We start from the raw sequence: 26,951 nt of genomic DNA on the forward strand, positions 1-26,951 counted from the left end.
ATGAAATTAATAGGTAATATAACTTACCTAAACACACACACACACACACACACACACATATATATATATATATATATATAAAACCCTAATATGCAAATAGACCGGACGGCAGAACAACCCAACACCTGGTCGCTATAATGTGTGCTGACCACCAGGGGGTGAGCGCGGAACATGGCCAGTGTCAGCAGCAGGCAGCAGGCAGCAGAGCACGGGCATTGGCTGCAGAGTGATGGTGGAGCAGGTGAGCGGAGGCGCCAGACCAAGGTGGGACACCAGTCGATGTCATCGGGGCGAGCCTCTGGTGGTTACTGAAAATTCTTTGTTCCTGTGTGCCGCAGTCCCGCCTGGCGCTTGCACCTGCTGCCGGTGCCGGCCCCACTTGCACCCTCTGCTGGTGCTCAGCACCGGCCCCAAATCGCTCAGCGCCATCAGTGGGTGCCAGTGGCAGCTGTTGGCCCTGATCACCCCTCAGGCTTCTCCACCTCCCCCTGCTCCTGAGGGGCGATCGGGGCCGGCAGTGGGCTCTTGCACCCGCTTCCAGTGCCACAGCTGCCGCTTGCACCCACTGCCAGCGTCGGCCCCGCTTGCACCCACTGTTGGCACTGGCCCCAATTGCTATGCCGTCAGCGGGTGTGAGCAGGACCAGCGCCGTGGGAGTGGCGGCAGCAGGAACAGGGCTGCTGCCAGAGAGAGAGGAGACCCAGGGGGACCACGGTGGGAGGGGCCAGGCTGGGGCGTGAAGGATGGGCCGAGACCTGCCCCTGTGCCCACCATAGCCTCGCAGCCCACAGTTCCTTTCAAGGTGCATGAATTCGTGCACTGGGCCCCTAGTCTTCTATATAATAAAAGCCTACTAGACTTTAATGCCCAACTGTAACATGGAAAGGAACACTGGCCTGCTCCTGAAACCCCAGCAGCACCTTTCCCAGGGCTGGCTTCTCTCAATAAACTTTGCTCCCGCTAAAAAAGAGAGAGAGAGAGAAAGGCCCTGGGTTTTTTCCTGTAATGAGTCTGATAACTTTTAAAGTAGGGCAGGCTGCCTCTTGGATCTTTCTAAAGGCTCTTTTCAGTAAGTCATCATGTGCGGGTAACTGGAGTGCTGAGATGAGGAACCCCGGCTTTTACAGGGAGTGTTTTGAAGGTGTGCCCTTGGAAAGTGGTTCACATCGGATGGTCTGTGGTAATTAGGGCCCCAAGAAAATTATTCTAATTGTGATCACAGCTGTTAAATAGTTAAAAATATATTTCATATGTGGAATTAAAACTTACCTTTACCCCAAATGACTTATTTCTAAGGATACATAAACAGGGTTTAAAAAACACATAAAACTTAAAGTAGAAATACAAGTAAAACAAAAATTGGACTAAAATAAAGTCAGAAATGAAACACACTTCAACCTTCATTTTTACTAGGGAGTCATACTGTGTGGTGTTATGCATCCCAAAACATCTTAAATTTACGGAGGTGGGATGGGTGTTAATTCAAAGGTCATGAAAACCCCAGTACAAGAAAATACTTTTTAGCACTGTCAAGTTATTGGCAATTTTTTTAAACTTACTTTTTGTCCGTTTATATCACCTTTTAATATGAAAGTATCACTTCTCCCTCACCGGAAACCCCTCCTGTTTTATGTTCTGGAAGAACATTTCATGTGTATACAAGTCTATTTTAGCCCGGTGCCTTGAACGCAGTTGGTGCTCGTCATCTTTTTGACAACCGAAACAGTTTTGAGATTTGTAAATTACCGTCTTGAAAGTGTCTATAAAGACCACGCCTCCTGCTAAGCGCGGCCGAAATGGGATTTGAAGTGTGCAAGTGGCGAAGATTTCCGCTCTCACCGGCGGCCCAAGCCGCACCGGGGCCGGGGCCGGAATGGAACCACCCGCTGCTCGGAGTAAAAATCTCTACTTCCCGCAAAGCGGAGCGGCCCCGCCCGCTACCGGAAATGGCTGAGCCACGGGGTGGAGCCGGGCCCACCGTGCTTCCGGTCATTCTGCAGGGGTCAAAGCGATCCCGGAACTAGAACCTCACTCCGGAAGTGGCTTTCAGGGTGGAGGAGAGCGAGCGGAGCTGTGGTCGTAATCTGAGGGAACCTAGGAAGTGTAGACCCACGAGGGTGGCCCGGAAGCGCTAAGCTCCGCAGGGCTCGGGCCTCCCGAAACCCCGTAGCTTTCCGCCTTCCAGTGTAAGCGGGCACCGCACATCTTCCGCCGGAGGTGCGCGCCCGCGCCGCAGGTTGGTATTCGTTGCTATCGAATAGAAATCCCTATTAATTTAAATCTTAAATTTGACCTAATTTTGTCAAGTATGTGGCAGACATTCCCCATTAATTTTGTTATAGCTGCAGTTCCGAGGTTTTTATGAAAACTTAAAGCATTTATTAGGCCAGTAACGATACCCGTAGCAATTCCAGCTTGCAGGTAATTTAGGTTATCAACCCAATGTGCTCGGCAGTACCAGTTTTTACATTTTCTGATACACGAACAAAAGGTTGGAGACCAGGTAGAAGGGCTTCTGACAGAGCTGATGCCTGTATATGGAAGGACGTCATTAATCCTCTGCACTTACCGGCCACCAGTGGCATCATGAGCTTGTGTCCACAAGACACGTTATTCGAAGCTTGAGTCTACTTTGTCTCAGCTGAAATATAAAACCTAAAGTTTGACTTTGGTTGCAGCCATTCTAGGTCTGTGCCCTTCACTCATTTGGGGCATGGACATTTGGCTTTTCAGGCACCCAGCTTCCTTTGGCAATAGGTGGAATCAGGAAATCTGCCCAGCTGGTTGTTGTCCTAGTGAGTGCGTGAACACTGAACAAAGCTCAATAGATCAGTAGCTGCTTTTCCCAGGCCAAGAAATGGGATGGCCTTAAGACTTACATATTTGGCATGGCCATTTGCACCTTCTTGTAGGATTGGGATAAGTATTAGTATATTTTCCCCATTGATTTTTAGTGTAAGGGAGGGAAACATCAACGAGAGACAGTTTGGTTGCCTCCTGCACTCCCCATCCAATTGGAGCAGGGGATCAAACCGAAGTGCTCAGGCTGATATTCTAACCACTATACCACACCAGCCAGGGCCGTGTTCTTTATCTGCTGACCTGACCACCTGTTTTAGATTCATGGCCTTAGCTTCCATAGGTTCCCAGGAAGCCACTAAGGGAAAACCCATCACTTCACCTTTCTCCTTAAACACCGATATGCAAAATGCAAATCCAAACTGTCCAGTTAAAAACAAAAAACCCAAAACAAAATGGTCATTTAGTCCAACTGAATCAAGCCTGACACCTCTTAACTCCCATTAATTAATTCCATCAAGTCCCACCCCGCTTCCTTTTCTTTAATGGTCTCCTAGATCATATAAGGGTTGCCATGACAGATTTGTGCTACAGAAACCCGCGGTTCCCAGCCCATGTATGATCCCATGGAGCACTAAAGCGAACTCACCAAACCAAACCTAGTAGCTAAATCTTAGTAGGCTTGAGTGCTATCTTAACTTAATCTGGCCAGGATTCCAGACTGCAAGTTTTATTTTGGGTCATCATTTTAAAATCTTTGAAAGAACTCTGAACACAAGAGCAAATTATAATTTATCCCTGGGATCAATGTCATCAGTTTTTTGCAAGATATACAAAATCCAGTTTCTGGCCTTTAGGATAACCCACATTTCTACTAGATATACATCAGGCTAGAAGGAAAATTGTTAGGTTTTCATGATATATTTCTTTGAACATGAAGCCTCCTATGCACAGGGGCCCACACATCCTTACAGCTGCTTTCTATAATACAAGCCAGTTTGATATGTAAAGCCCCTGGTATGTTTAAAATCCAGATTGCTGGAGCCCATCTCAAGATTTTGGTTATGACTAGAATAGTCCCATGTCCAACATGAGGGAGCCCAGTGGAAAAATCTTGGGCTCAGGAATTATCTCCCTAGGAATGGCCTCAGTCCTATCACTCCTTTTTCCCTTCTGTAGACCATGCCCCATCAGAACTGAGTCCTTTTGAGCCCCCTGGAACCCATGGAACAGTTAAGGATACATTCTTCCACTCATTGTGAATTGTGAGTATACAACACAAACAGACCTTTCGACTATTTAATACTTATTTACACACGTTACCAACAGGTATCATTCTCACTTTATAAATGAAAAGTTCAAGTCAGGTATCGGTCCAAAGGCCTCTTTCTTCCTCAGGGAAGTTTGCAGAGGACCCCAGGCCTTGATACCCTAACTCCTAGAACCTGTTTTGGAATTATAGGTAGGGAAATACAGATGCCAAAGGACCTACACTCAGACCAGAAGACAAAAGTATTTGGACATTTTAATGAACTTCCCTCCATGTAGCTTCAAGCTACCAGGACACAGGCCCCACCAACACCCTTAATCTTCTCCTCGGCTCTTCTGCTGAAGAACTTGGCCTTCACAATGACAGGCTGCTTTGGGAGCTTTCCCTTGCCCAGAACTTTGTAGTAGCCCTAGAATAGAGAAAAGGGTTATAACACACTGTGGCAGGTACCAACTCCCTAATGGGTATGAGGAAAGGTGAGACAACCCATTCCATCTAGGAGCTGGGAAGCCTATGTTTCTGATCTGGGCACTGCCGGGGGCACTTCCGGCCCACGCCAGTGAATCAAGACCAGCAGATTCTCTCCGAGAACTCTAGCACACCAGGACAATAGCTGTCAAGATGTGACTCTAGTCTCGGGCAAAGCCAAACACCCCCCCTTTCCCACTCAATACTTAACTGAAAGGTTTAGACTACTTCAATACCCATGGGAGGTTAAGACTTACAGATATACAAAAAAGCTTGGGTGGGATGTTTTGGGGAGAGAGGGGGACAGCTCTTCAGATAATGTAGGGCCTTAAATCACAATTAAAGCATATTAGGATTTTATTCTGTAGGGAACATGAAAGGTCAATAGCGATGCCTAATGTAGACCTGTGTAAAATAAACCAGAGCCAGCTGAGCTAAGATATTGCCAGTAACTTTAGGTGAGAATTGCAAACTTGTACAAACCAGGACAATAACAGAAGAAATGAGATTACTGATTGGAAAAACATTCAAGTGAAAATAAAGTACTTGAAAGACAATGGAACTGGAGTTCAATTCTGGTCAGAGAATTACCTCTGGAAATTCTGCCAAAAGGTAGAACTGTCTAGAAAGGAATCGGGTATGGGGCTCAGGTGGGAGATCAAGTAGATTAGGTTACTCAGAGTTTTGAGGAGAGGTAAGGACCCATATAAGGCAAATATTAATTTACTCACCGATCGCACCACATCAATGATAGGAGCAACTCCAGTCTTGCTTTTGGCAGCATTTACCCGTGTCTGCTCACTGACCAGGGTCCACAGTTTATCCAGGTTGACAGTTGGGCAGAAGCTCTGGTTCCTCTTTAAGTGGTAATGCCTCATACCAACTTTCCCAAAGTAACCTGGGTGACTGGGAAGAGAAAGCAACCACTTTCATAAACTTAAATTAAGAAGCTATGTTTATCATCTTTATAATCCATCTCCCCCATTACAGTGTAAATTGTTAATGGGTGTAGAACCACGACTTAACAGATACTCCACTCCAGCCATTTTGAATAAAACAGATCTTTCACTGAATAATAGAAATCTACTAAACAAATAGTTAAAATACCACTCCCTAATTTGAGGGCGTAAGTGAATCTAACAGATGTATAGGTCAGTCTGATGCATGTCACTAACCTGGTGACTGACTATGCCATAGGGGGACCACAGTCAGTGAATAAGGGTAGCAGTTGCTCTTCGAGGACTCTAGCACACTAAGGCAATAGCAAATACCCAAGCGTGACTCTAGCCTCGATGACAAACTTCTCAGTTCACATCAAGTGTTAACTTGGAAAAAGCCAACAATAGGCAAGGTTTGTGGTGGTGAAGCAGCTCGCTTCCCATTTAAGATGCTTGGAGCCAGCCTCCCCTAATCCCCACCCCCTTAACTCCAAACTGTCAGTAAAACACAGTCCAAGGAACACTCACTATTTGTCGAAGTTGATCCTGTGATGATGCAAGCCACCAGCATTACCGCGGCCCCCGGGGTGCTTCCTGTGCTTGCCTGGAGGATTAGAGTTCCATGGCTAACATAGCCTGCCCCAGTCCAATACTTCTGGCGAAGCCTTCCCCTAGGCCTCTGCCGTTCCCAATCTACAATTCCTCTCTCAGCATTGCTATTCCTCCAAGACTCCGACTTAAACATCTCTTTGCAGCACTACCACAGTACTCATGCCTTCAACCAGTGCTGGGCCCCGTTCAATTTTCACTCCCCCTCCCCGCCATGTGATATTCTCTGTAAGTGAAATACTAGAGGATTCTCAAAAAAGGTCAGACTCAATCCGACCCGGCTGCACAAAGCTCTTACTAACCCACTTCTAAGCTATCTACCTCTTGACGGGCTAAGTACCGGGCAGGGAGAGCCCAAGGCCGACCAGGATGGGATGCTGGTACTTACCGATGCGGCCGTGGCCGTGGCTCACGTGGCCCCGAAGTTTCCGGGTCTTCCTGAGTCTGGATGGCTGTGTGGAGAAAGGTGCGTGGGATAAGGCCTAAGAAAAGTGGGGCAGGGGCGAAGCTTGCCGGAGGGGCCCGTAGGCCTGAAGATCAAGGATCTGTCTAGTGCCGCTCATAGTAAAGCTGAGGGGGCAGACTGGCCTCCTCCGGGCGGTGCCCCGGCGCCCGGGCCCGCCAGTCTGAGATCCCAGCCCCAGGCCGACCGAACACGCGGCCCGGGGATCCGGGCCCACGCCGGCCCCCGACCCTGCGGCCCGCCATGCGCGACCTGGAAGAGCCGGCTAAGGTCGAGGGTAGGTGGCTGGGGTGCAAAGCGAGTAGAGACCGCGGTCTGTGCCAGCATTGAAAGGGAGGCGAGACAAGAATAACCTACCATGTCGGTGGCCGAGCTGCAAGAGGGAGGCCTTTGGGAAGTCTCGCGAGGTATGGGGCGCGGGGGCGGGGCCAATGTCCTCACTTCCGTCCGGGGAGGGCGGGCCTAGGGCGCGTTCAGGCTGTCTCGCGGCTGCGGGTGGTACCGCTTCCTTCCTCGTCCCGTAGGTGGTCGCCGCCGTCCCGGGCTGGCTTGCTGGTATGGCCGCCAAGAACCGTTGTCCGTGCAGCCCGTCCTGTGCACAGGCTCGGAGGCCGAGAGTTGTCCGGGAATCTGAGACTTGGGGCGCTGTGGGCCGGGCCCTTTTCCTGACGCCATGGCCCAGAACCGTGCTGGGCCACCGTAGCTCAGCTCCTCCTCAACCCCCGGCCGCGAGCGCCACCGCGCGCCTCGCCCTGTTCTCAGAGACCTGCTCGGTCCTGCGTTAGCGATTGCTCTCTGCTTCCCCGCCCCGGCCGCGGGGAGGAGCCTTGAGGCACCATATTGATTGCACTCAGCGTGTCCACCCAATGTCTCGCTCTGCTGCCTTGGAAGTCTTTTCCTAAATGTCTCTGCCATCCACTGGGAGAACCCCCCCCACCCCCCTTAGTGAATGCGCGCTGGGTCTTCCTTTTGTCTTTGCCTTTGTGCTATAATCTAAGGCTTTCTCAGTTTGAACCTGCTATACTTCAGGGACCTATATGCCTGGTGGCTTTAAAGTCTCTTTTTATCCAGGCCTTGTAAATTTTCTTACCACCACATGTAAATTTTCACCTGAACTGGACACGCCGGTGACCCCCCCCCGCCCGCTCCCCGACTCCCCCCCCCCCCCCCCACACACACACACCCTTACCTCCCTGCCTTGGGTCAGAGAACCCCTGCTCAACCTGTCTTGTGAAACTTCTTTGACCTATTCACAGTTGCTCACTTAACTCCACTTGTGCCACCACAAAATCTAGTACATAGCTCTTACATAATTGTTGGTCCACTTTTGTCTTCCATACTAGGCCAAATTCCTTAAAGCCTCGAGGATTATTTTTTATCCATGCACTCCCAGTTCCTGGCAGGTTCAACAAATGGTTAAGAGAATGAATACACTTACCTTCACTGTCACCATATTCTTGTGCCACTGCCTTCATTAAGGCCCTCATCATAGCTGATATCTTGAGTTCACCCTTCTGTAATCACCCTGCCTGCATTCTAACTCTCCTCCACCCCCTCATCCGTAATACCTCTGCCAAGTTAATCTTTGAAAACATTACTTTCATCCTTTCACTTACTTGGTCAAAAAGGTCAGTATCTCTTATCACCAACCGAATCCAGCACACTTACCTTCCCAGCCTTACATCAGCTTCTCCCAGACAAGCTTTCTACTGCAGCCAAACTTGGTACATCTCTTCGGCCTTTTTGCTTGTGCCATTTCTCAAGCTTGTAGTGCTCATCCTCTTCCTGAGCATGTATCCTGAATCTTCCTCAACCTTAGGGCCCACCTTGTAATCTGCTTCTTCTCAGAACATTCCAGTCCACAGTGATAATAGCCAAATACATGTTGCAGTTTACAAAATGCATCTGCCTGAGAGGTCAACACTGACAGTCCCATTTTATGAATGAGAAAATTGAGGCACAGAAAGTTGAGTGACTTGCCAGAGGCTATGGAGCTGCTAATATAGTTTAGCCTTTAGTCTCCCCTGCCGCCCCTCCCCTCTCCTCCCCTCCCCTGATTTTAACTCAGTGACCATAACCTCTCTGACCTCACAGCATTATGGTCTTCATCACTCCTTCAGTCCTTAATCACATAGTGCCTATGACCAGCAGAAAGAGGGGTCTTGAGGATGCAGGGCAAGGTCCAAGATGAGATCATCTCTATTTGACATCAAAACTGGCCAGTAAGTGTATAAGGGATGAGCTGAGCTAACTGGAAACTACCCTGGACTGATGCTCTGTGAATTAAGGTAAGCTGGGGAGAGCTTTGGGAATGAAAGGTGTCCTGTAGCAAGGACCAAGACTGTCCAGAGGTGGAGGTAGGGTTCTGGGTGATGGGACACTGCTTCTGGACAGTTTTGCAGGTTCCTTGGTTGTAGAGGAGCCACATCCTGTCAGGCCACCTGACTGAATGGGAGGCCTCTCTGAGTGGGCCAGCACTATGTGTTGGGTTATTTGCTCACCTAACATTCTTTTCATTGGTTTTCTCTCCAGGGTAGGGAGTGCCCTGGGTGGTAATCTGGCTCAAGTTTTCAGCCAGCTCCCTCTCCTTTACAAGACAGGTAGCTTCAACAAAAGACTCACATAGGGTTGTCAGTGTGGGTCAGTTTCCCTAGGTTGACCAGCTCTGGGAGAGCAAACAAAGCTGAGTTCTATGTCTGCAAAGTTGAGTAGCCTTCAGACATTAGGCATTAAGTGACCTGTCCCACCCTGTCAGGCACACTGGCCATGACTGCTGAGAGGCGTCCTTCTCTGTGACATCTGTTCTGAACTAGAGCATGACATTGTGACATGTCAGGCATCTGGGCTTTCCCAGAGAGTCAGGGCCTTAGAAAATACCTGTGAAAGATGAGCAGAAAGGAGATGACGCAAGGCAGCAATCTGGTGAGGCAGGTGAAAGGGGTACTCACCTTTTTGCTACCCTACCACCTCTCTCCAGGGGGGCTTGTGAGCACACTGTCACTCTGAAGAGGACCCTGGTGGTTCCTCTCTCTTCCTCTCCTCTCTGGATTCCTGAGTATATCAGCAATCCTTCAGGCAGCAGCAACAGCATGAATGGATGCAGCTTGTTTTTTGGCTCTTCATCTTTAAATTTGGACATTTGGAAATATTATATTGCTTTCCTTTTTCAAGTAGAGGATTGTTAATTTAAGATGAGAAGAGTCAGATTTCTGTTCTAAGTGAGAATCAGAGCAAAACTTAGAAATCCAAATTGGTTTCAGAAACAACTTAAAAATTTTTAGGTAACAGAAAAGACAGTAAAACATTTAAAAATTTGTGTAGGGAAAAATATAAGTATAAACATCTCAAATCATAATACCCTACAATGCTGTTTTCATGACTATTACCTTTCAGCTCTCATCTACATGGAGATATAGATATCTGCAAAGCTGATGATCACAGTATACAAATCCTTTTGTATTCTGCTTTTCATGTAATTCTGTGATATTTTTCTGTCTCACTACCTAGTCTTCATGATTTTTTAAAAATTTTTATTTTAGACAGGAAGGGGGAGAGAGAGAGAAAGAAACATGGATGTGAGAGAGAAACATCAATAGGTTGCCTCCCATACATTCCCCAATCGGGAACCCCAACATAGGTATGTGTCCTAACTAGGAATCAAACCCACAACCTTTTGGTGTACAGGATGATGATTCAACCAACTAGGCTACCTAGCCAGGGCTATGATTATTATTTTTAACCGCTAAAGAGTGATTTGTCTTTAGCAATACTATAATTTACTAAGCCATTTTCTCATGTATTTTGTTTTATTTGTGTATATGTTCTTTTTTTCTCCTATTGAATAACTTGTCCAGGATAAATCCCTAGGAGTAAGATTGCTGGATTATAGGGCATGAACATTTTTATGATTCATTTTATGTTGCTATATATTTTTTTTCCAAATGGATCATACCAATTTATGCATTAGACATGTATAGTTTCCAATTTCAACTACACCAGGCTCAGGGTTTTTTCTTTTTCTTTTATCAGTAGTTTTTGATAAATAGCAATATGGCATCTAAGGGAAAATCCATAGGGCCACAGGGTTTCCTTCAGCACAAAGTAAAAATAATCTAATTTGAGGATTAGGAATTTATGGGAGTCTTTCCTTTCTGTGTTGTATAGGTTTTTAAAAATCTCATTGTACTACATGGCAAGTGCATTCCTAGAAGCTTTGTTGGAAGCTAGGATGGAAAACCCTGCTGCCATTAAACTCTGAATAGCAAAATGTGAAGAGAAGAGTTCTAGGATCTTTTAGAGCAGCTTCCCCACTAGCACAACAAAGAGGAGCTTAAATAGTTGGGTATTAATTTAATTTCAGATGGTAAAATTAGTGAAAAGAAACGTAGGTTTATTTCCTGCCTCTGTTTTTAGTAGCTGAATGACATTGAACAAACAGCATATTCTCTTTGAATCTTAGCTTTCTTGTCGGTTTAATGAAAAATGACTGAGATTCATTCATTCATTTTAGAAATATTTATTGAGTGCTTGCTGTGTTCAGGCACTATATAGACTGGTATAAGCCAAGCAGGGAGGGGCTGGTACAGTGGTAAACAAGAAAGACAAAGTCCTGCTTTAGGACTGTGTCTAAAACAGATAGGAAACAAGTAGAGAAATAAATAATATATGACATTCAACACAGCCTAGCATAGCAGGGGTATTCTCTCATTACCTAGTGTTTCTCTCTCCCATTTTCAGCCTAACATGTGTACATTTTAATGATAATTTATTCTGTTCTACCCATGCAAACAGTCTTTGAAATTCTTACTCCCCATGTGTCATGGAATGACTTGTTCTTTCAATGCTTGGCAAGGTTAGAGAAACTGGTAACATTTCCCTTCTCGCAGATCCCGGAGCGTGGGATGTTAAAAGGAGGTGGTTGGTGAGCAAGCTAATCTTCTATGTGAGGTTTTCCATCCTTCAAACTTGTTGTTTCATTTAGTCCAGGTTTCTCTGTGACTTAAAGCAGAGAGCGCAAGCTAATTGAAAGTATATTTTGTTTGATTCATGCTGTTTTCTTAAGTTTTAAAACTAAATTAGTTGCCAATGTTTTAAATTTTAATTTATTGAATGATTTTAGAGAGAGGGAAAGAGAAAGTAACATCAATTTTTTGTTTTGTTTTGTTTTTGTTAATTCTTACCCAAGGATATTTCTTTTTCCATTGATTTTTTTTTTTTTTTTTTTTTTTAGAGAAAGAGTAGAAAGGAAGGAGGGAGGGAGAGCGAATGAGAGAAAAACATCAATGCAAGAGAGACATTGATTGGTTGCCTCCCACATGTGCCCCAACCTGGGCCAGGATGGAACCTGCAACCCAGGTACGTGCCCTTGTACTGGTGGTAATCCAACCTGTGACCCTTCCATGTGCAGGCCAACGTTCTACCCATTGAGCCAAACCACACAGAGCTGTAACATCAGTTTGTTTTTCCACTATTTATACACTCATTGGTTGCCTCCTGTATGTGCTTTGACCAGGGATTGTACCCGCAACCTTGGCATATTGGGATGATGCTCTAACCAGTGGTCGGCAAACTCATTAGTCAACAGAGCGGCAAACCGCATGTGGCCCGTGAGCCGCAGTTTGCCGACCACTGCTCTAACCAATTGAGCTATCTGGCTAGGGCAATATTTTAAAATTTAAATAAAAATCTGGGTTTCTGGCCCTGACTGGCTTGGCTCAGTGGATAGAGCGTCAGCCTGTCGACTGAGGGATCCTGGGTTTGATTCAGGTCAGGGGCACATGCCTGGGTTGCGGGCTTGATCCCCAGTAGGGGGCGTGCAGGAGGCAGCCGATCAGTGATTCTCTCTCATCATTGATGTTTCTATCTCTCCTCCCTTCCTCTCTGAAATCAATAAAGAAATATATTTTTAAAAAATCTGGGTTTCTGGAGTTTTGAAAATCTAAGGTTTGGCAACACTGACCCACATTCTTTCAGGTGAATATGTCTGGCCCCTGTAGGTATTTGAATTTGGAAGGGGATAGAAAATAAGTCATTTGATCTATGTTTCTCTGTCTCTCTTCCTTCCTCTCACCTGCCCCCCACCCCCGCCCCTGTCCCTAAATCAGAGACTCATTGCTTGGCTGTGCCTTTAATTTAATCTTTATCCTCACAGAGTTACTATAATTGCCTTTCTAAGGCAGGAATTAAATACTTATTTCTTTATATTTTTACTCTGTGTAGAGTCTACTGGTGTTGGAAAGCCATGCCATCTCCTTTTATTCCCAGAATTGTTATTCACAGTCTAATGCAGCAGTTCTAAAAATATGGTCTGTAGACCTATGAGAGTCCTAGAGACCCTTTCAGGGGGCCCACAAGGTCAAAACAATTTTCATAATAATACTAAGGTATCATTTGCCCCTTTCACTGGGCTAACATTTGCATTGATGGTGCCAAAGCAAAGGCCAAAGATGGTGTGTAAAATTGCTAGTACAAGTCATTGTACACTGCAAAGCATTTGCATTAAAGAAGAAAAGAAAAAAGCCAGTTTTACTTAAGACTGTGGGGGAGGGGCAGGCGGGAGAGGCGGAAGCTTCCAATTAGTGGTTCTCTTATTGTTGACCTCCTTCCCTCCCTCCCTTCCTTTCTTTCTTATTTTTTTAATTATTGTTGATGTTTCTCTCTCTCACTCTCCCTTCCTCTTTGAAATTAATAAAAACAAATTTAAAAAAAAATGTCCATGATGATGCCCTGACTGGTGCTCAGTTGGTTGGAGCGTCTTCCTGTACACCAAAATATTGCAGGTTCGATTCCTGGTCAGGGCACATACCTAGGTTGTGGATTTGATCCCCAGTTGAGGCATATAGGGAAGCAACCGATGTTTCTCTTTCACATTGATGTTTCTCTCTCTTTCTCCCTTCCTCTCTCTCTCCACTCAATGAACATGTCCTTGGGTGAGAATAGAAAAAAAAGAATGTCCGTGATAAAGCAGTAAATATTTCATTAAATCTCAATCCTTAAATACATGTATTTGTAATGTTCTGTGTGAAAAAAATTGGAAGTATGCAAAAAGCGCTTATGCTGCTTGTGCTACTATTTGAGTTGCAAGCTGAACTAGACTTTTTTTGGTGGGAGGGTAGAACACCAGTTTTACTTGAAAGAACAACTGAAAGATAAACGGTTATTCAGGCTTGAGAGTTTGGTAGATATTTTCTCAAACATGAAGTGAGTCTATTAACTCAAGGAAAAAACTGACAGTATTTGCTGCCAATGATAAAATTTGAGTTTTCAGGCAAAAAATAGAATTCTGGGAGAGTTATAGCTATTTCTATGAGTTTGACAACTTTCTAATAGTTAAATAATTTTCCATGAGATTAGAGGTGCTATTTAAGAGTGTATTGTTGTTTTGGGTTATTGTATGATGAAACATGTCAGTATTTGGAGCATCTGCATAAGTTGTTGAACCAATATTTTCCAAATGACCATGCTTGGTGCTATGAAATTATGCCTGGGTAAAAGAGAAATTCATAGTGGAATTTAAGTAACAGAATAAGAAAAGTCCATTAATGTAGTTTCAGAGTCCACATTGCAACTAACCTTTAAGAAACTACCCCTTGCTGGATTTTAGTGTAGTATCAAAGAACAATATCCACAATTATCTGATAAGGCTATATTGAAATATTGCTATATTTTCCAACTGTATAACTCTATGAGGCTGGATTTTCTTCATATATAGTAAACAGAAAAACATAGAACAGATTGACTGCAGAAGCATGTATGGAAATCCAGCTGTTTTCTATTAAGCCAGACATTAAAGATATTTGCAAAAAGGAAAAACAATATCACTCTTCTCACTAAATTTATCTTTTTGAAAATTGTTATTTTTTCCTAGTATGTTATTCATGTTGGCATGTAATAGGTTTATTATTTTTGTAATGAATTAATATTTTAAAACTATCTCAGTTTTAATTTATATCATGGTAAATAGCAATAGCTATAACCCACATAAACCAAGTCTCTTTGGGGTCCTCATTAACTTAAAAATGTTCAGGGGTTCTAAGACCAAAAAAGTTTGATATTTTCTGTCTAACAAAATAAACTCAGCTATTTAAACCTTCTAAGGGAGACTGCTGTCATCTCTACTAGGGCTATTATGAGTGCTGTCTGGGAAATAACTTCCCTTAGAGCCCCACAATGAAGTAGGGGTGAAAGTCTACCCATTACTGTATTTAGTGGCATCTTGCTGGGCCTCCAAGTAGCCAGGCCTCTCCCAGCCCCATCACCCTTTGTCCTTAATGGAATTGGCTCCCAAATCTGTGGACTGAAGTGAAAATTCTCTCAAATTTGCATAATTACAGAACTCCAGATTTGAATGAAATGATTTTTGTTTTGTTTCTTAAATAAGTACAAATACGAAATTAGGTACACTCCATTTGTTCTTATCTCTCTATATAAAAAGCCAGGGTCTATAATGACCGAAGGCTTGACCAACTGGAAGTCAGTGCTGGGTTGCCGTGGCGACCCAGCACTGACTGCCACTGCTGTGGACACCCAGACCCAGCACTGACTGCCGACGGGGCTGAGGATCAGGCCCAAAGAGAGGCCCGAAGAGAGAAGCAGGGTCTGATCCGTAGCCTCCGTTGATCAGCACTTGCCTCTCTCTTTCGCTCCAGGCCTGGCCAGCAGCCGCACCTCTCTTTCTCTTGGGCCTCTGCTGGGGCTGCTGATCAGCCCCACCTCTCTGATCAGGCCCGTTGATAGGCCTGGAGACGCTGACTGGTATAGAAACTGACCAATCAAAACCAAATCTGGGTGAAGTGCGAGGAGCCAGTGGCTGCCTAGGAGGCAGAGCTTTTGACACTGATTGTTATAGAAACTGACCAATCAGAACCAAATCTGGGAGAAGTGCGAGGAGCCAGTGGCTGCCTAGGAGGTGGAGCTTTTGACGCTGACTGGCATAGAAACCAGCAAATCAGAACCTAATCTGGGTGAACTGCAAAGGCAGAACCTAAGGTGGGGGCTGAGGAGGAGTTTTAAGGGCAACAGCTGTTTGGTGTAAGGTGTAAGAAAGCGGTTCAATTTTTTAATGACTGGTTTGGCAGTATAGTTCATATAGCTGGCTTATCAGTCCAGATATAGGGATTCTGTATTTTTGTCTGCCAAGAGCATCTCCTCATGATGAAAAAGGCTTCCCCACACCCCATTTAAGCAATCCTATCCTACATAATCTATCTAAACTACTAAAAGGGTAATATGCTAATTAGACCGGTTCGACAGGCCATCTTCCGGATGTCCGACTTCCTTCCGGACAAAGCCATAGTGGTGGGGGCCGAGGCAGAGGCCGTTAGGGGTGATCAGGCTGGCAGGGGAGAGAAGTTGGAGGCGAGATCAGGATGTCAGGGGAGGGCAGTTAGGGGCGATCAGGCAGGCAGAAAGAGGCAGTTAGGGGCGATCAGGCAGGCAGGCAGAGAGGTTAGGAGCAATCAGGCAGGCAGGCAGAGGCAGTTAGGGATGATCAGGCAGGTAGGCAGGCAGGGGAGCAGTTAGGAGCCAGCTGTCCTAGATTGCAAGTCGGACATCTCCCAAGGGGTCCCTGATTGGAGAGGGTGCAGGCTGGGCTGAGGGCCTCCCCCCCACCCCTGTGCACGAATTTCGTGCACTGGGCCACTAGTACAATTATAAAACTGAATTGCCGCTATAACTTAAATGTTGTGCTTCCTTTTGGGCTAAGTTTGGCAAACTTACCCTCCCATCCCCACCTCCACCAATGATGAGGGCCCAGTTTCCCCACCTTCTTTGAAACATTCATCATTGTGTTCCCAGTGTCATTTATACCTCATGTGGCAAGAATGCATCCTTTATATATCAAGTCTTCCCCTTTCTCTTTTCATTAGCCTGAGATAAAGTAGTACTTGGTGTGAATTAGATCCTAAACTCTTAACGCTGCCCCTAAAATCTTGTCATGGATATGTAGATGATTCAGAATATTTATACTTTAAAAAACACTTACCAGAATGAAACACTAATTTTAAAAAATTATTGGAGAGAACTCATGAAAGTATGTGTGTGGACCTCAGCTTGAATAGCATTTCAGTAAAGACTGGAATCTGGAATGACTGACTGGTTTGAATTTGAATTTGGAGTCTGCTATTTACCATCTGTCTTTGTGCAGTTACTCAACCTCTCTGAGCCTCAGTTTCCTCAGCCTGTCCCTCATGGTTTTATATAACCCTATCTCCAAGGGTAGCTGTGAGGATTGAGATACAGTATATAAAACACCTGGCACAAACTTGACATTTAATAAATTTCCTTTTTTTCCCTCCCAAAATGAAATCTTGGATTAAGCTTGTCCACTAATAAAGAGGCAGAGTTAAATCTGGGACACTTTTGAAGGCAAACAAACCCTGTAAGAAACACACAACCTAGCTTTGTTTTCCACAGCAGAGATGCTAGGTTCTGTCTTGGGGCCCAAGTGAGAGGTTGAGGCTGTGCCATGATGTAGGGCATGAATTCCCGTTCTCGGGAGGAATATGGCCTGGACTTCTGAGGCCTTGATCTCTGAGTCTTCTCTGGCCTGTCCAGGAATATCCCCCTTCCAAAAGAAATAAATCATTCTGCTTTTTTAAAAAAGTTGATTTTTAGTGAGAGAGAGAGAGAGAGGGAGGGAGGAAGAGTGGGAGGAAGAGAGAAATATCAATTTTTTGTTCCACTTATTTATGCCTTCATTGGTTGATTCTTGCCTATGCCCTAACCAGGGATCAAACCCACAACCACCTAAGCTACTCGGCCAGGGCAAATCACTCTGCTTTGTGCTTCACTTACAGGGAGTGGAGCTCGCTCACTCTACACGTTGCTTCATGCCTGAGGATATCAATGGAAAAGCCCCAGTCCCGGGCACAGGCATGGGCCTGGATATGGGCGTGAGCTTTATGGGGCTGCCACTAGTTGACCAGAAACACAGCAGTGGACAGATGGAGGCTGTGGTACTGAGTTGCTCATTGTGCCAACAGGACCTGCAATATGTGGGTGCCTGGCTTCTTCCCTGCCAGCATTTGATCTGTAAGGACTGCTTCCAGGGCTTGATCCAGCAGCTAGGGCAGGTTGCCCAGGCTCTTGGGACTGTCCCAGAGGGTAAGTACAAAAACAGGACAGGTTCACCTCCTTCTATATAACAGGTCTCTCCTGTTTCATAGGAACTGAATTTCAGGTGTAGAAAAAGAATCGGGATTTAAGTGCCCAAGGGACAGTCATTGCTGAAAGCAACTCTTTGGGGAATCTGAGACAAAGCAAATTCTCTTGATACCTACTATATCTACTTTGTAAACTGGGACTTTTCATGTTTGGGATTTCCTTAAATTGGTGGCAGACTAAAAAACCAGGGAAGGTTTTGATCAAAGGTTTGGCTGACTCCTCAAATGGAAAGGAGGGTCCTGGCTCACTAAACTTCTGAGGGAGGGGAAAATGGGCTGGGTTCCTAGGATTGGTCAGGAACGGATTTTGAACAGACACACTGACTAGTGAACCGTTCACCACCTAAGCTGCTGCCCTGCAGGGAGGAGGAGCTTGTGTCTTGCTTCTGAATTTCAGGTTTCCTAGGAAACAGTCTCTGTGAGAACTGCAAGTCCTTGGAGACAGGAATCAGGTCTCTTCATTTCAGTATTGTAGCACTGGGCACCGAATAGAGGTGCAATGAATATTTGTTGAATAACCTTAATAGGATGAGAAAATCAAATAAGTTGACAGTGTTTAGAAACATTTTTTATTATCAATGTGATTTGTAGCACAAGTCTAGGCTCTCTTTGAGGCAGTATAACTTCGCATTTGTCTTTAGATCTGAATTTTGAGCCCTCTAAACTCTTGGGCAGGCTACCTAACCTCTCTGAGTCTCTGTTGAGAGTTTGGAGCACAGAGAAGATATGGTCTACTTTGAATTTTTATATTAATATCTGATTTTTAAACGTATAATTTAAACTGTTTTTCCTTAAACTTTTGATTTTTAGCTTACAAATATTATTCTAAATGGCTAGTTTTAACATAGCCTTTAAGGGCCTTTCATTAATATTTGAACATATTTACAAACTTAGTATTTGCTTTTATAAATTAAATGTATTTTCTTTTTAAGTAATGCAATTGTCTAGCAAATAAGCATTCCTAATTACTTAAAGAATTCCTAGAAATCCAATAAATTAAATTTATAAATGTGATGAATCTTAAATATACCTTAAAAGTTCCAGCAATGTTGGGTTAATATCCAGAATATATAAAGAACCCCTACATCTCAACAATAAAAATACAAACAACCCAGTTAAAAATGGCAAAGGACCTATATAGAGTTTGGAGCACAGAGAAGATATGGTCTACTTCTCCAGACAAGATAAATAAATGGCCATTAAGCATGTGAAAAGATTCTTGATATCCCTAATCTTAGGGAAATATAAATCAAAACCACAATGCAATACCACCTCATATCCATTAGCTATTATTAAAAAAAGAACAGAAAATAGTAAGTGTTGGTCAGGATGTGGAGAAATTATATACTGTTGGTGGGAATATAAAATGGTAAAGCCTCTGTGGAAAACAATATAGTATTTCCTAAAAATATTTAAAAGTAGAATTACCATATGATCCAGAAACTCCACTTTTAGATGTATACCCAAAAGAATTAAAAGTGGGGATTCAAAGAGATATTTGTATACTCATGTTCATAGCATTATTTGCCATAGCCAATAGGTGGAAGTAATTCAGTGGGTGAATGGATTAAAAAATGTGGTATGTACATACAATGGAATATTATTCAGCCTTAATAAGGGAGGGAACTCTGACACATACTACAACATGAATGAACCTTGAGCACATTTTGCTAAATGAAATAAGCCAGTCACAAAAAAACAAATGCTCTATGATTCTACTTATACAAGGTACCTAGAGCAGTCAAATTCATAGAGACAGAAAGTAGAATGGTGGTTGCCAAAGGCTAGGGGGATGGGGATATGGGACTTATTGCTTAATGCTATAGTTTTAGTTTTGCCAATTTTAAAATGAGGTTGTTGTTTTGGGGTGCTTTTTTGTTCTGTTGATAGTGTCATTTGATTCATAAAAAAACTTGCCCAGTGCTACAATACTGAAAGTTTTTTATTTTGATGAAGTCCAACTTAATCTATTTTTTCTTTTGTTACCTGTAATTTTGGTGTTATATCCAGGAAGTCATTGTCAAATCCATTGTCATGAAGCTTTTACTCTGTTTTATTCTAGGAGTTTGATAGTTTTAGGTATTATGTTTAGGTCTTTGAGCTTACCTATGATTTTTAACAAGAACTAATATGCATGTCTCAAGGTTTTGTTTGACTCTAAAATCAGAAAACTAAATTTATACTAATTACAATAATCAGAATCAGAATGTTTGTTGCCAAGTTTTCCAAGTGCAATGGAGACCAAAATCATAAGCTTTGTGTCTTTATATCTGGGCATCTGGGTCCTAATATGCCTGCCACTTAATAGTTATATAGCCTGGGCAAGTTCTCTTACCTGTAAAATGGGTCTGATGATAGTAGTAATTAACTCAGGATTATTATGATGATTAAATGAGAACATACATATAAAACCTTCTGTACTATGCTTAGGATATAGTAAGAGACCAAGAAATGTGAAAAAAAATACTATTATTTAGAACTTGTGAAACTGAAGTGGAAAAATATCTGTTAGATGCAAATATGATTGTTTTGGAACCAGAGGGGCAATTTCTTGAATATATTGCATCTTATATGTGTTTGTATGCTCTATGGTCTGACTAGGCCATTGTTACCTTCCATATTTGCATTTATGGGTGAAGAGTGGAATAATCTTCTTCTACTGCTTGGAGGTTTTAGGACTCTATGATGATGTGTGGTATTTGTTGGTTTGTCTGTCTGTCTCCTTCACAGGTATTTATTGACCTTTGTGTACTGAGCTCTATGGCATTTAGGGTACAGATATGAAAAGACAGGGTCCTTGCCTTCAAGGAACTCATACTTTATTGAAGGACAGATACCTAAAGAGATGATAATCATCCAGTGTGGCAGGGATGTGAAGAGAAGATTGTTTCAGGCAAGGGAACAGTACCTCTGAAAGGTTCGTCAGGCACCAGGACTGGTGAATATCAGTTGCTTACTGAATGTTTCTGAAGGACTAAAAGAATGGCACCCAAATGAACTGTCCCATAAAAAGAAGAGCTGCCACCTATCTCAGGTAAGTCTAGTGAGATACCCAATACCTGAATTTAGATTTCTGGTCCATAATTTGGGAAGCCATGCTTTGGGAGTCTGGTTCTTTGGAAAGAACTCTTAGCACGGCCACTTGATCCAGCAGAGAAGGATCACAGACTTGCTAAAAGGTTTATCCTATTTCTGCCAATCTGGGGTTTTCAAAGGTAAAATATGGGAGAGCAGATTATCAGATCAGCTCAAATTCAAGTTCACTTATCCTCAAAGCTTGTGATCTACACTGTAGCACTTTGCTTGGGGAGATTCCGTGCTTACTGGAATCCCTGAACTGATGGGAGACTCCATGGAAAATCCTCGAGGAAAGAACCAACTCTGCAGCCTGAGTCATCAGGTGCAAACCTTTAATTAATGCACCTAGCCTAGCTGAGATTCTCCCCAGTACCTCCATCACACTAGGAAATGGCTCTGCATCAGGTCTCAGGGCTCTGAGGAGACCAGCTGGGCCAGGTATTCCAAAGCTAGTGATGGGGACCAGAACAAAGGCAGTAGTGTGCTTAGCCATGCAGTGGGATGATTCGAGCTACAGGCTCTGTGCAGAAAGGCTGAATCAGGAGGTCACGATTCAATTCCCGGTCAGGGCACATGCCCGGGTTGCGGGCTCGATCCCCAGTGTGGGGCATGCAGAAGGCAGCCTATCAATGATGCTTTCTCATCATTGATGTTTCTCTCTCTCTTTCTCTCCCTTCTTCTCTGAAATCAACAACACACACACACACACACACACACACACACACACACACACCAAATAACCACCATAGCTTCGTGCTTCCTGAAGCTAGTGACAGGTGACAGCATGTCTGTTGTAAATTGCAAATGCTGAAAGGCGGAGCAATCTCTCCCTCAGTGGGCAGGCACTGGGGCTTTGGGAAGATCCAAAGAGAAGGAACTGATGCAAGATGCTACAACCTCAGAGTCAGAGTGGGAAATGAGGCTTTTCTTAATGAGCAGCTCAGCTGGAGGGGCTCCAATGGCCTGGAGAGAGGGAGGAGGTGGGGGTTGGGGCTGAGGTCTCAGTTACAGGAGCTTGGCAGGCTGACTGCTATTTGCTTGTTCCAGGTGCTGAATAGTGTCCAACCGTTGTGGGGCCTGGTGTGGGTAGTGACCCAGGCCTCCCCGGTGGAGGTCAGGTTGCTGAGCTGGGCTGAGCTGGGTGTGCAGCTGGCCCAGAAGCTGGAGCTCTGGAACCCTATCAGCAGGCTGGCTTTTTAGTTCAAGAACAGTTTCCTCACGTAATTGGCTCTCTAGGGCACTGGGACTGGCACTGTGCACCTCAGAAAATACCTGTTACTGGGAGAGCAATTCCTCTGGTAATAGGAAGGAAGCAGGCTGTTTTTTGGGGGAAGGTTATAGCTAGAACAGATTTGCTGGTGGAAGGAGTTCATGGTAGCTGCGATTGAAGGACAGGATTTGGAGGAGTCCCTTGTTTGCTGGAACTCTCTCATTCAAGGGGGATCAGTCATAGTTGATGCTGTGGAGGATGGAAATTAGGAAAATCCCTTGGAGCTTATCTCTAACCCCTCACTGCATAAATGGGGCATCAGGAGTCCAGAAAGGGCTAGAATCCTGCTTAATATCACATAATTAATCACTTATAGAACCAGAAAACAACAACAACAACAAACAGCTGTCTTGCCTGCCAGTCCAGGGCTTTGCCTGGGCTTGAGAGCCAGTAGGAACTGCAGACCTACAGTAAGAACTCTGCTGCGCTTGGTTCCCCCACTGTCTCTCTGTCCAGGCCCAGGTGGAAATGGGGACAGTGGCTTTGTATGGAGTATTGTCAGTGCATCAGTCCCTGGATTGACTCTTGAGATTGGAAGTGAAAAGAGATAGAGGTGCCACTCTGTCAGATGAGATGAGCTCAGATTCATCCTACTTGTCCTACTTGTACTTTCTGCATTCCACCATGGGTTCTTTATCTGGCACAGAAAGCTTGTTTCACAGTTGGGTGGTTCCTAGGAGCATGGGCTCTGAAAGTTGTGGACCCTTCATGTTCAATCTCAGCCAGTGATCTGGTCTTCATGCCCAGATTCTGACTCTTGGCTCGGATCTGCTGCCTGGCCCTGCAGCACAGTCCTGGATCCATCAGCCTGATCTTTCATTACCTGTTGCCTCTGTGGGTGATTCTTCCAACTCTCTTTTATCCTGAGCCTACATTTGCTTGCAGTTGAGAACAGAAACTTAGCATCCAGACTCTTCCAGTCTGACCCCAAACTTATTTTAGACCCTCATCTCCTGTCATCCCTCTTTATGACCTAGCTTTACCAATCTTTCCCCAAGAGTCCTCACATTTTGACATCTGAATCCTCTGTTTATGATGTTCCTGCTTCCTGAAATGCCCTTTCCTTATTAGTAACACCCTACCCCAAACTGAAGGTCCAGCTCAAATGTGACTCCGTTATCAGAACTAGAGCACATAGGGATGTGGGTTGACTTGAGAATAAGCAGGATCCCCATTACCAGAACTGAACCCCAAAGTGTGAGGCTAGAACAATTTAAGTGGTTGTTGCTTTAGGCCAGGGGTCAGCGAACTTTTTTGTTAAGGGGCTAGACAGTAAATATTTTTGGCTTTGCAGGACATATAGACCATGTCACAACTACTCAGCTTTGCCATGGCAGCACAAAAACCACCATAAACAATATGGAAAGGAATGGGCATAACTGTGTCCCAATAAAACTTTATTTACAAAAACAGGTGAGCTGTAGTTCTCTGACCCCTATTTTAAGTTCTGCCTGGGGAAATTGGGTGGGATTTGAACCTGTGGGTGACATCAAGAAGGAAATAGCTGTGTAGGATCCAGGCAGAGCCCAAAAATATATGGCTGTGAATTACAGGTAGGGGAAGTGTTCAGAAGGGGAAAGTAGAAGAGAGATCAGGAGGAACAGGAAGGAGTTAATTTTGGCTAGAATATAGGATTGCTTGAAGGAGAGAAGTGGGGACTCCAAAGGAAGTTTAGGGCCACATTGTGATGGGCCTCAACCAATTTAAGCTTTTCTGTAGACAGTGGGGAACCATTGAAGGTTTTTGGTCAGTGGAATATAATCCTATCTATATTTTAAAAAAGTCATTCTGCCTCAGAAGAGTGATTGGAGGAGACAAGACGATGCACAAAGACTTGCTAGGAGGCTACTCCAGTTGTCCAGGCCATTGGGTTCCATATTACGTAGGTACTTGAACCAGAGCTGGTCTGGATGCTTAAGAATTATTTGTGAAACTTGGTGAAAATATAGATTCCACACCTATACCTAAGAGATTTGGATTTGGTTGATTTTGGAATTTCAATTGGTCCCTCCGGATTTGTGAATCGCTGATCCAGCAAGGCAGGATGAGGCCCGATCTTAAGAGGCTATGGGTGCCAGAGAAAGGAGAGCACAGGTAAAATGGGATTTGGCAACTGCCCTCTTCGTCCTCCTGTTACCTGTCTCTGCTCTTGACAGCCCATCCATTTGACTTCTTTTTCTTCACACACCACCACTCCCCCTAATATTCCATTTTGGTTCTATTATATCAGTTCTCTTTGAGATGACTCTTCTGTCCCTTTCTTTCCATTTCTACCTTGTTCAGGGTCCCATTAATGCTCAACTACCCAGGCCTTCTCCCTTGACCACCCCTGTCTCCAGTCCATCAAAATAATCATCAAGCCAAACTCTTTCTCTCTCCAGAACCTTTCAGGACAAAGGCCAAGCTCCTTCGCTTAGCATTCGGATCCTTTCAGGCGCTTACTGTCCTGCTAATTTCCATACTCATTCTGTGCCACTCCCCCTCTGTGCTTTTGAAATTTTCCTGTACTCTCTACTTTTGCAATTATCTTGTACGTGTAAGTCTTGCCCCATTCTAATATTTTTTGCTTCAGTTCAATCCTGTTTTTCCTTTTCGCTTTTTTTCTCCCTGCTCCTGTATGACTGTATCTCCCTCCGGGGTGGAGTTAGCTGCCTAGGGACTCCCACCCTCCTCCCCCGCCCCCGCAACACCCCAGGACCTTTGTGCATCATTAAATTTGTGTCTGCTCCATCTGAAGTCCTAATCCTCCACTTGTGACGGACAATTGGTCACTATGGCAACTGACTGTGACGTCACAGGATAAGGACTTCAGGTGAAGTGGCAGGAGCAGGTGAGTGTGTAGGAGACAGATTTTAATGTCTGTCGAAGGACCCCCCACACACCCTCCTTCAGTGCTGGGGGCATAGAGGGATATCTCGGGCTCCTGCTGGTTTTAAAAATGATGCGGTGAGAGTGTGTGCCTGGCATCTGCGTGCTGCAGCAGTGTGGGGCTGACAGAGTGTGTCAACTTGAGCTCTGGCTGTGCAGGCACCGCTGCTGCATGAGCCTGTTATTCCATTCTGGATTGCTATTTTGATACCCAGATTGCATCATTCTTCCTACGTATAAACAGGGGGTCCCCAGGGCCCTGCAGCTACTCACTTCTCCACCAACACTGTTGTTGTGATGAGCTCTATTTAAATGAGCTGCCGGATCCGGGCAGGTTCCAGCCATACATGAGCACTGTCATTTTGGGGAACATGGAGGGCTGAAGGATTTTTGGATCGAGTCCTAAAAGGCTGAGAGTGATGGCCTCCTGAGCTGAGCAGAGAGCGACAGAGCTAGTTCCTGAAAGTTGAAAATCTCCTTTCTTCCTTCTGAGCTTCTATTCCAAGGCACCCAGAGGATTAGGAAGGAGCTGCAGCTAGGAAGAGAGTCGCCTCTTTGAGGTCTCCCTCTTGCTGTTCAGTTTGGGAAAACTGCTGCAGTGCCTTCGAGATAAACAGGAACAGGAGGAGTCATCCAAGCCCTTTCTTGCAGCAGCATCTCAGGTGAGCTGGAGAAATGCAACCCTGGCTGAGGATCCCTCAGAGAAAGGAGGAGAGGATCCAGGCTGCCCCCCCTACCCCACCCAATGCCCAGCTCCCCGAGGCTTAGGCCTTGCAGCCCAGCTGGCTGCAGCATGCAGGGTGGGTGTTCCTGGGCTCTTGGTAAGCACCATCCTCTGGGACCTGTGGTGGGCTCACCTGTCGCTCTTCTGACTTCTCTCCCAGGTGTTGATCTAATCACAGGGCAGCAAGGGCCATAGGTAAGCCTGCTGGCAGCCAGGGGCAGGGGCAGCAATCACTTAGGATCAAAAGCTGTCTTTCTAGCAGGGACTGGGCATCTGGGGAGTGGGTGCAATGTATTTCTCAAAGGTGGTGCTGCTCTGAGCTTTGGGCTAGAGGAAGGCTTCAGGGACTTGTGTGGTGGGGGTCTTAGCTGTTGCCCCAGTACTCTGGAGCTGCTCTTGCGTGGGAGGACAGGAATGGTTAGTGAGGATGGCCAGCCCACCAGAGGATACAACAGACTGATTTTTCTCCTTGTACAGTGACTGAGAGAGGCATAGGGAGGTAGAATGTCTTATTTGTAGCTGTGGAGGTAACCAGGGACTGCTCAGTGGTTCAAGATACCACCTGTGTTTTACAAGGGCTCTGTGGTGTTTAGCTAAGTTCCTCCCTCTCTCTGGGCCTGCATGTCACCTTCTCTATGATAAGGGAATTGGCTAGATGAGCAGTGAAAACTAGGTCTGTCCAGCTTTGGGTTTGCGTGTGAGACCTGGCAAAGGACCACCAGGCTGCTTCAGAGGATGCCACTCTGTTGGAGTCAGAGCTTGCGCCCCGGCTGCAAAGTTTCATGGAGCCCTGGACAAGAGCTGTAGAATGAAGGGCTTCTTAACCCTCACAGGGTTGGCTGCTTAGCACTGAGCTCAGGCTTATGTACCTGGGGTGTATGTGTCCCTACTTGGTGGGCTGAGCTGACCCAATGCTAGCTTTCTGATACCTCTTTGGCATTTCTCTCCACCCCAACCCCCTGGTGCCCAGGTTGCCTTGGCTCTGCTGTTCATGTCTGAAGTGTGGACTACCTTCCCTTGCTGCCTCACTACGTCCTGGGCTCAGCACACTCTCTGGGACCCTGTAGCAGTCTTATAGTGCCAAACCCCAGGCTGTACCCTAAGCCTGCTCATCGGTTCTTTAGTGGAGGCAAAATGTCTGCCAACTCTCTGCCAACCCTCAGGGTACCTAGGTATCAGGGTATCCTTCTGTGTGCTGCGCATCTGGCCTTTGCTTTTCTCTGTCAGAAGGCAACTACATCCCAGCTGCATTCAGAATCTCTAACATTTTGGAGCCTCTTTGAAAATGGGTGAGCCTGC

General features: G+C 45.1%; 2 protein-coding genes across 5 annotated transcripts in view; one reads left to right on the plus strand and one right to left on the minus strand.

Annotated features, from left to right (window-relative positions):
- Positions 1-4,298: 4,298 nt before the first annotated feature.
- RPL27A (ribosomal protein L27a) lies at positions 4,299-7,307 on the minus strand. Its single transcript, XM_079787961.1, has 5 exons — positions 6,905-7,307; positions 6,473-6,536; positions 6,004-6,079; positions 5,269-5,443; positions 4,299-4,478 (listed from the first exon to the last, which is right to left on the minus strand). Exons 1-5 carry the CDS (start codon positions 6,905-6,907, stop codon positions 4,350-4,352), a joined length of 447 nt encoding a protein of 148 aa, XP_079644087.1. The 5' UTR covers positions 6,908-7,307; the 3' UTR covers positions 4,299-4,349.
- An 8,846-nt stretch (positions 7,308-16,153) lies between these two features.
- Positions 16,154-26,951, plus strand: part of TRIM66 (tripartite motif containing 66) — a 43,143-nt gene continuing 32,345 nt past the window's right edge. For 3 of the 4 annotated variants that reach the window (XM_079787110.1, XM_079787112.1, XM_079787113.1), the window contains exon 1: positions 20,450-20,746. Coding sequence is in view for 1 of the 4 variants with exons in the window: in XM_079787114.1 (XP_079643240.1) it covers positions 17,239-17,653 (415 nt within the window). In the remaining 3 variants the exon portion in view is untranslated. Of the gene's footprint in view, positions 17,654-20,449; positions 20,747-26,951 lie in introns of those variants that run through there. The other variant, XM_079787114.1, reaches the window with a different exon arrangement.

The sequence above is a fragment of the Cnephaeus nilssonii genome, assembly GCF_951640355.1.
Source record: "Cnephaeus nilssonii genome assembly, chromosome: 13".
Lineage (NCBI taxonomy): Eukaryota > Metazoa > Chordata > Mammalia > Chiroptera > Vespertilionidae > Cnephaeus > Cnephaeus nilssonii.

Bases quoted from the DNA above. Each gene is read 5' to 3' on its own strand.
- RPL27A (XM_079787961.1), bottom strand. The intron at 6,080-6,472 runs GTAAGTACCAGC...CTAATCCTCCAG, and splicing joins CCACGGCCACGGCCGCATCG to GCAAGCACAGGAAGCACCCC. The intron at 4,479-5,268 runs GTGAGTAAATTA...TCTCTATTCTAG, and splicing joins TCATTGATGTGGTGCGATCG to GGCTACTACAAAGTTCTGGG.